Source organism: Otolemur garnettii, unplaced genomic scaffold (genome assembly GCF_000181295.1).
Source record: "Otolemur garnettii isolate 467f Iridium unplaced genomic scaffold, OtoGar3 scaffold00163, whole genome shotgun sequence".
Taxonomy (NCBI): domain Eukaryota; kingdom Metazoa; phylum Chordata; class Mammalia; order Primates; family Galagidae; genus Otolemur; species Otolemur garnettii.
The window spans coordinates 300,569-310,286 of NW_003852558.1; the positions used below are offsets into that span (position 1 = coordinate 300,569).

The 9,718-nt window shown below is 36.1% G+C and overlaps 1 protein-coding gene across 1 annotated transcript in view; it reads right to left on the minus strand.

Moving 5' to 3' along the window:
- Positions 1 to 9,718, minus strand: part of TRPA1 (transient receptor potential cation channel subfamily A member 1) — a 52,505-nt gene that overhangs the window by 28,672 nt on the left and 14,115 nt on the right. Inside the window, exons 7-12 of the mRNA XM_012811543.1 lie at positions 9,027 to 9,163; positions 5,395 to 5,443; positions 3,729 to 3,828; positions 2,926 to 3,026; positions 1,590 to 1,759; positions 1,339 to 1,503 (exon numbers count right to left, since the gene is read on the minus strand). Coding sequence (XP_012666997.1) covers positions 1,339 to 1,503; positions 1,590 to 1,759; positions 2,926 to 3,026; positions 3,729 to 3,828; positions 5,395 to 5,443; positions 9,027 to 9,163 — 722 coding nt within the window. The remainder of the gene's footprint in view (positions 1 to 1,338; positions 1,504 to 1,589; positions 1,760 to 2,925; positions 3,027 to 3,728; positions 3,829 to 5,394; positions 5,444 to 9,026; positions 9,164 to 9,718) is intronic.

Genomic DNA, 9,718 nt, shown 5'->3' on the forward strand with positions numbered 1-9,718 from the left:
TATGTAAACACATTATCAAACATTTGGTTATGGAGGAAAGTAGACTGAGCATTCGGTGTCCTATGTATTTTTTCTGAACCTGTAATCTACACACCATTTTAAATCTTGTCTTATGCTTTCACTGAACATTGAAAAATCTGTCCCCATGGTGGCATTTATCTTTAAGGTTAATAGACATTGCTGGCAACAACAACAATTTATAGTTCATGGCTATACCATATTTAGCTTAGTGTCACTTACTTTTCTAAGAGTTCAGGTCTCCTATGCTCTAAGATGCTTACTCAATCCCTTTGAAAAATGTTTATCCTTTCTCATAGAAATGCAAGTTGTAAATACAATGAAGCTTTATCATATTAGTAATGATTTTCCAAATTAGATACAGGAAAACATCCTGGCACAATTTAATTTCACTTATAGTGGGCAGCTATTTTAGGGTGAAAGAGCCACCTTGCTATCCCAGTTAGGATGGGATAAAGGAACAATCGTGTGGCCTGGGTCCACTTGAGCCCCCTTTGCAGGTCTGTTGCTTGGTGTCCTCTTATAAGAGGGAAGGAACTGAGAAAAATACTCATTTTGCAATTATGTCACAAATTTTCTGGCATCAGTCCAGGTCAGTACAGAAATGCATCTCTAAGCATCAGCTCATTGTGAAATCTGAAGATGGATCAGCTTATTTCTATAAAATGTTTCCAGAGTTCTTTTCCTTCCACAGCAATGTCATTTAATTACGCCACATATTTTATTAAACTGCCATATTTTAACTTGCTTTTCTTTCTTGCATTAGAGTTCCTCTAAGTACAAGGTAGCGATAAAGTTCATGTACAATTTTAAATAGCATGCAGTTTGAAATTGCACATGAACTTTATGGCCACCCTGTTCAGGAATTTTTAAGTCTCTTGTTTTCATTGAAAGCAAGCTTTTTATGTCCATAGATTCATTTAGATTGAATAAAAAGTAGGGTCTTTGAACTTGTATGGTTTTGTGTGTGTGCGTGTGCGTGTCTACACATACACAGGAAGAGGCAACACAATCAAATGAGATAGGAGGAAATGTATTTCAAAGATTCCAAGAAATGCTCTGTACGAAGCCACTTATTCTATGACCTTGAACAAGATTGTTCAACTCCATAAACTTTGATATTTTCATTTATCAATTGGGAATAATACTCACTTTCCTTTCAATATTTGAGAAGTTATATATGCTTGAGTATTACATAAGATGGATAAAAGTAATTAGCGACATACAATGTTAGATATCAAAATTTAAAGTACAATGGAAAAATAGCCTAAAATAGCAAATGAAACAGAATGCACAAACTTTCCAATCATATATCCTCACCTGAGAAATAATGCACCTTTTTTCAGGAGAAGCTGCACTACCTTATCGTGTCCATTTTTCGCTGCCAAGTGGAGCGGAGTCATTCCATGAAGATCGCCTTCGTTCAAAAGCCTCGTATCGCTTATGTCTTGCAAGAGCCTCTGGCAGGTATTGATACGCCCATAACTTGGAAAACATTAGGTTTCATGTTTTCAAAGCAAATATTACACAGAAGGAAGACATGCTCGTAGGTCACACAGGCTGAGCCTTACCTGGCTGCAAAATGCAGGGGTGATTTCCTATCCTTGCTTTTGGAATAAATGGACACGTTAAAGCCAAGGAGGTTATTTACAGAGACGGGGACCCCCTGTCTGCACGCGTAGTGCAGAGGAGTGCACCCATCATTGTCTTCATCCATTACCAGCTCTTTAATCTCCTGCATCTGTGGGGAACATTAAGACTCTACATGTAATTCTGCTTTTATGCCAATAGGATGTTTTTCAAACTATTCTGGAGGATAATATTTTCCAGCGAGGGCCAAGGCATGGGTCATGACACAAGTCGAGAGATATACAAAAATCAAGAAACATAAAATCTGCCCAGATAGAAACAAACGAAGCCCCCCTGGCAACACCGATAAGTCAAGCCAGATACAACGTGCTCAGGTGAATTGGGAAGGACGCTGTCCACTGTGTTTCTTGGAAGTGAAATAATGGACCGTAAAACAGTCTGTCTTAAAACTTTCGTAGTTATCTACAAATGTATTTCTTGAGAGCAAAATGTAAATAACTTAACGGGTACTGCTCAGTAAAATAAAGGTGGATGAAGTGGAAGGCTCTGTCTCCCTATAATGTATATAGTACCACACTAAAGCCTCCGAGACATCCTTCCAATAGGAAAATGGACTTATTCCACATTTCTCAAACATCGACCACCACCCCTCCCTCCGCACCTCCTCTCACTCTCCCGCCAATAACACCTAAGCGTTTCATACTACTAGGCTTCGTTAGCGAAAATGGATGAAATGTTAAAATTAGGTGGACTGTACATTTTATGTGTATGTTAAATAAAATGTGAATGACAAATGAGTAGCTTAATTTGATCAATTAACATTTTGTTTTGTTTGAAGTATTCAAATATATGTTCTCGATCACTAAAGACAGTAACAATATTAAAATTTATTTACTATGAAAATATGGTGGACTTCACATACACGTGATAGTCACTCAGTACGTAGTAGCTGCTGAATATACATATGACCTATGGACCTGTCTCAACAGGTCAAATACACTGAGTACTTTTTCCTAATTGATGTGTAGTATCACTAATTCACTCACACACTTGGCTTTTCTACTGGCGAGCAAATCATAATGGTCAAAGAGTGTAGGAAATCAATCTAACGATGTATCCTTATTTATTAGTGTCATTTATTAGTGACAGTTATTATCATCATTAAACCACCACTGCTGTAACTAAATATTCAAAATGTCATCTTTATTTTAAAACATTTTAAAATTCCAGAATCAGCTTTCACTATGTTATAATAAATAGCAGTTTATTCTCTGTTTAACCCAACTCGGTTTGTGAAAATCCCTAGATATATATTACCTGCATAAACTCAGGCCGCAAATTGTTTAATCCATAAGGTTGCTGGACAGTCAAATGCAAAAAATTACGTCCAAAATGATCCTTTATGTCTACACGGGCACCTGCAGAAAGCACAATATAAATATAAATTCTACTCACTTTTATTTAAAGTACGGCCTATGGCACAATTTCCATGTAATAAAGTCTTTTATACTTAAAACTTTGCTAATCTTTAATTTGTAAGAAATTTTATTTCAATGAGAAAATTAAACATATTTTAAATGGGTTTATCTTACTCTGAGTGTGTGTGTATGTGTGTACATTAGGTAGAGAACATGTGATGCGTTACATTAATATATGAGCTCTTACCTTTTAAAGCATAAAATATAAATATGTAGGAGGAGGGTGTTAAGAGGAGGATATCTCGCTTTTTTGTTATTGTAGCACCTGGTAGTCTGGAATGGGGACAGTTACAGTACCCATATTGCACAGGATTGATTCAGTGAGAGAAAGTTGACAAGATGTTCAGAAAAGTGCCAAAGGTATAACAAACGCTTTATAAATACTACCGGTTGTTCTTTTGAAATTGTCTTTTAAAATATTAAAAATATTAAATATAAAAATATCCGGTTGTTCTCTGAAATTGTCTTTTAAAATATTTTTCCCTTACTGTACTGAAAAGTATTTTAAACTGAAAGTGGTCTGTTTATCGTTGTATTCATAACACCTGGCCCAGGACCTGGCACACAACAGATAATTAATAAACGTTTATTTCACCAAATTCAGTAATAATTTCAAAGGCATAAAGTGGTCCCCCTTGGTACCTTTAGAGAGTAGTAAATTGACAATATTCCAAGATGCAGAAGCAGTTGCTAATATAAGTGGAGAGCGTCCTTCAGAATCAATAACGTTAACATCTGCACCCTAAAATAAAATAAGTCATTCAAGAAAGAGCTTACAAACAGAAAGATCAGCTTACATTACAATCTCGAAATTTTATTTCATTGAGATAGAAGGTCTATAGTATGGCTAGCACTAATGCACAAGACTAATCATAAATTACTTGAAATGTCTCTATATCTTATATGTTGTAATATCAGAAATCAAGGCAATCTTCTGTAATTTCAGCAACGAAATTATTATCACATTAGGCTTTGTACTGACATCTGGCAATAGCTCTATTATTACCTAAACTATGAAAAATATCCTTTGACCTAGAATAATAGTTTAGTCCCACTGTCAAAAAAATGAATTGTAAAAAAAGTGAATTGTAAGCATCCATAATTTTAAGTCTTCCAAATTCATTGCATATGTGATGTAAAAACTGTTCTTAGGAGCCATTCACTTTTTAAGATACTGACTTGATCTGAAATAGACAAACTGAAATTACTAAACTGAAATCTTTTAAATTCTAAAGTAAAATTTTAGTAAAACATTTGAGAACATTTGAATTTGAAAACAAAATTATATGTATATATATTTAAAAAATGAATAAGTAACATTAATGAGTATGTGTTATGGTTGTAATACTTAATATGGTAAGATAGCAAAGGCTTTTAAAAATTTCCAGGGACTGCAGGCCTGGGGGTGACTTAAAAAGCATTCTAAACTTTGGACAGAGTAATAAAAATAGTTTAAACTCTGACTGTTGATATTTCCCTGTTCTTATGGGGCCCACTGAATAGAGATGATGGCAGCAGCATCCCCTTAGCGGGCTGTGTGGCAGTCCATGAGTTTCAGCCACAGTTCTCCTGGCAGGTCACGATACGGCTGCCTTTGTGGGAAACCATGCATGGCATGAACTGTGGTATACCAGGAGTCTCCCCAGGATCCTTCTGTGTAAATATCACAATTCCAACAGTTGCTACTGACAATATACATGTGTTCAATAATATGAATGGAACTACATTCTTTGCTGATATGGTAGGGTTTAAATAAATCCATCATACATGCATCTGTACAAAGAGCTTGTTAAAAATCTAACTCAAAAGCTGACTGAGTGCATTTCTTAGAGTGAAAAAGTTCTCCCCTTTCATTTGTAACGAACCTTGGACAATATTTTTCAATTCCTCAGTTTCTCATTATCTGAAAGGTGGTGCTGAGGCAGCTAGGACAGAAGCTCAGCCCACATGCCTCCACTCAAAGCCACCAGGGCTGAAGGCAGAGTCACCCAAGCCCACAATCCCCTAACACCTACTCACAGGACACTGGAAGAGCTTTCCTTGAGTTCCACAAACTCCCCACGCTAAAACCACATGGGTACCCAAAGTACACTTTGGAATTTCTAACTTCGTAGTAATAAAGTCTAGCTCTGTTACATATTCGTAACAGTCTATTTGCAAATGTGTCAGTCATCCTTTTGTAAACAGCTTTTGCTGATAAGCAAGAAATTAAAATTTGTTCTATGCTTGAAAATTCATAGCATGTAATCACACAGTCTTTCAGCTATAAGTAGTAATAAAAAAATAAACCAGTAGATGGAATAGTTACCACTGAAATTAAGTAGTCTGCCAGTTCGTGGTGATCAAACAATGAGGCTCTACAAACAGAGAATTCCAAACATTATAACGAAAGTACTATGGATGTAAATACAAACAAATAAAATAAAGCTATGATACTCATAAAGTATATTTAATTCATCATTGACTAACATGATGCAATGCTAGGAATGTGAAATGCTTTCGAAATTTATAATCGAATCTGATTAGGGTGATATTTTCAAAGTGATATAATCTAGAGAACATTATGGAAAGTGAAATACCAGCCATAGAAAGACAAAGATCATTCGATCTCACTAATATGTAGAAGCTAGAAAGAAAAAATTGATCTCCTGGAGACAGAGAGTAGAATGATGGTTACCAGAGGCTGGGAAGTGTAGTGGGGAAGGGGGATACTTAACAGGTGCAAAAATATAATTAGATAAGAGGAATAAGATCTAGTGTTCAGGGGCACAATAGGGTGACTACAGTTAACAATAAATTGTTTTGTATTTCCAAATAATTAAAAGAATGGATTTGGAATGTTCCTAACATAAGAAAATAATAAATGCTTGAAGCAATGGCTACACCAATTACTATGATTTGATCATTACACATTGCATGCTTATATCAAAACATCATAGGTGCCCCATAAATATGTATGACTACTATGTATTTATAATAATTAAAAATAAAGAACTTTTTAAAGAACGAAATACAGCACAAAATTTTCTTCCTCATCTTTTCATAAATGTATTTCCTGAAGATTCAAAAGATACAAAAGACAAAGGAATAACTGGTATCACGGTGATCATGGGAATAACAACAGTTGCATGCAAGGTGGGCCTAAAATTCACCTGCAGAGTTCAAAAGGCTCGCTCTTGGGAGATGTGGGGGCATTTCCTCTTTGGCAAAAGTTAACAAGGCAGCAATAGCTTTCCTTAGTTTTTATGAGGCCAAAAATAATTATGAGAGAATTAAAGTCATTGGGTATCATCATCTCATAACCAGTTGTAAGGATAATGTTAATTAATGAAGCAAATAAAAGTTTCGAAATATGTCCCATTAAGTTGTTGACTTCCTCTCTTTCTGTTCTCTTGAGGAAGGCTTGTAATGCTATAAATTTCCCTCTTAGGACTGCCTTTGCGGTATCCCAGAGGTTCTGGTAACTCGTATCTTCATTATTATTATGTTCTAAAAATTTGGTAATTTCCTTCTTGATCTCGTCTTTGACCCATCTATCATTCAGCATAAGGTTATTTAGCTTCCATGTTTTTGTATGAGACTGCAAATTCCTATTGTTACTGAGTTCAACTTTTATTCCATGATGGTCTGAGAAGATACATGGAATAATTAAGAAGGATGGAGACTTTATATCCTTCATGTTCACATGGATGGAGCTGGAGAACGTTCTTCTGAGCAAAGTATCACAAGAATGGAATGGTATCCAATGGAAAAAGTATCCAATGTACACACCCCTATCATGAAACTAATTTATACCTTTTATGTGAAAGCTATAACCAAATAGCCTAAGAATATGGGGAGGGAGAAGGGAGGGGGGAATGGGTGGAGGGAGGGGGTTTGGAGGGATCACTTCTGAGGTTTATCTTATAGGGGTACAGGTGAATCTTTCTAAGAGTAGAATGTGAAAGTTTTAAAACAATAACTGAGAAAATGACATGAAGGCTGTGTTGACCAGTGTGATGGAAGTATTTCAGATTGCATGTGAAAACCCCACACTGTACCCCAGAAGTGCATTAATGTACATAGTTACCATTCAATAAAAATAAAAAATAAAAAATAAAAAAATAAAGAAAACAAAAATCTGGATTATATCTTGTAAAAAAAAAAGTTTCGAAATAAAGCACCACCATAACAAATGGTAATGGTAATGATTGAAAACTTTATGCTTTCTCTTGCAAATCTCATTTCTTTGTTTCAAGATTATCTTAGCTATTCTTGGCCCTTTGTATATGAATTTCAGACTCAGTTTGCAGATTTTCAGCAAAAATTCATAAAAAGTTGCATTATATTTGAAATTTATTAATTATATTGAATAATTCTGGTGAATAAATTATAACATTAAGGCCCCATGCTCCTAAAATGATTTCTGTTTAAGAATATTTATATACTGGTATTGGCCAGGTGCGATGGCTCATGCCTGTAATCCTAGCACTCTGGGGAGGCCAAGGCAGGTGGATTGCTTGAGCTCAGGAGTTCAAGACCACTCTGAGCAAGAGCAAGACCCTGTCTCTACTAAATATAGAAAAAGTAGCCCGGCATTGTGACAGTCAACTGCAGTCCCAGCTACTCGGGAGGGTGAAGTAAGAGGATTGCTTGAGGTTGCTGTGAGCTATAATGATGCCACGTCTACTCAGGGTGACAGAGTGAGACTCTTTCATTTAAAAAAAAAAAATTATATATTAAGGCTGTGTTCTAGTTATACATCCTAACTATAACCAACTCACTTGGTTTCCCAATTGGCTAAAACATTGGAATCAAAGATTTTTTTTAAAATTCCTGAGACTCATCCAAGAGATTCTGATAGAATCTGTGGCATTAACTGGCAATGGGGTTTCATAAACTGTTGATGTGATTCTAACCTGCAGCAGTTTGAGAATCTCTGGTCTAGAGGTTAGTCCATCTACTACATTGTTTTATTCCAGCAGCTCTTTATATAATTTTTTTTTTTTAGGGTTTCTAACTGGATCTTTCTCATATCACCAATCCTGGCTTCCTACTTGCCAATTTACTCTTCTTGATCTTCTGTTGCCTTCTTATATTTAATCTTACATGATGAATCATGTAAAAAACCTCTGATATCTGAAGGTCTAAAATATCTTTCAAATTCTCTTCAAATTGCCCTTAATTTTTTTCCATTTCCTTGGAAATAAATTACCTTTTATTGACTTTGTTGTTTTATATTAGTTTTCCTTTGTGCTATAAAATTTTAGTCTGCAAACTCATTGTACACGGGAAATCCTTTCTATTCATACATATCCTATCACAGCAGGTAGGTTTGCTTCCAGCCTGCTCACAGCTCTGTGCGTATTGTGTGTGTGTGCACACACGTGTGTAAGAGATAGAAAGATTCATCTCAGCTATTTCTTCCACACACAGGTGCAGCTTTTAGGATTTGTCTTCCCAAAAAGAAAATTTTCTTGTTTTGGTGACTTGGTTATTAATCCCTAAAACCATCTGTTTTGAAGCCATTAATCTTTAACTGAGGGGTTAGAAGAGGAAATTACAGTTAGAAAGGTAGAATATCCATATGTATCTGCTCTGTTATTGTCACTAAAAATGGGGACAAGATACACTTGAGGATTGAACTTGGAACAGATTAGAAAGGGCTAGGAAAGTCTTGTATGCTGACTTCCTTAGCATATAGAAAATTCATCCTGAGCCTATACCCGTTGGATTAGAATTGACCCAGAATACGCCACTGAAGATTTTATTCTATGAAATTTAATTAACATTCCGCTCTAATTTCCAAGAGATTCCAGTTGAATCAGAGTCTGTTATTTCTTTTCTTTTCTTTTGAACACAGAATCTTTGCTAGCCTATGTGCTGACTTTCTCTTGCAATGTGTGATTTAACACAGGAAGACTAAAAATCTGCATCCAGAATGAGAGGGAGGAGACTCACCTGTGCAGTAGGGTCTCATGATTTCCATCAACTGCATTTACAATATCGGTGCTACCAGAATAGGATGATATCATCAGTTTGACAATCTCAGTGGCCCCCTGGGTGGCAGCAAAATGAAGGGCCATGCACCTCCCATCCTGTAAAGAATTGTGATACCAGAATCAATGTTTAAACTCCAATATAGGAATATAACTTATATTGAGCTGTGAGTTGTTCTTCCTAGGTTAATAAAATCAGAGAGTATCTACCACGTTTCATGTGATCAATAGTGATCACTCTCATCTATTAAGAATCATCAGTTTCAATATTACAGATAGCAACTTGGTGTCCTTACAATCTGACAGCTCTTGACCTACACTTTCACCATCATCTCAGGATGCCATTTTTCCCCCCAGGAGTATGAGGACCATGTTTCATTCATTGCTGTAGGAAACCCAGTGTATAGAGCAACTTCAGACCCCATACCAACAGTGGCAGCTCTTCATTTCTACATTGAAGTCACTTACAAGCTGTGTCCACGTGTCACATGAGACTAATAACCAATCTCTTCTTCCTCCACAAAGCGTAGGCCTTTGTTGGAGAGAATGGTGCCACCCACAAGCCAAGACACTGAAGGGGGAAAGGCCCAAAACACTATACTTTTGATCAGAGAGGCCCAGCATAAGGTCAGACCTCAAGCACAGTCAACACTT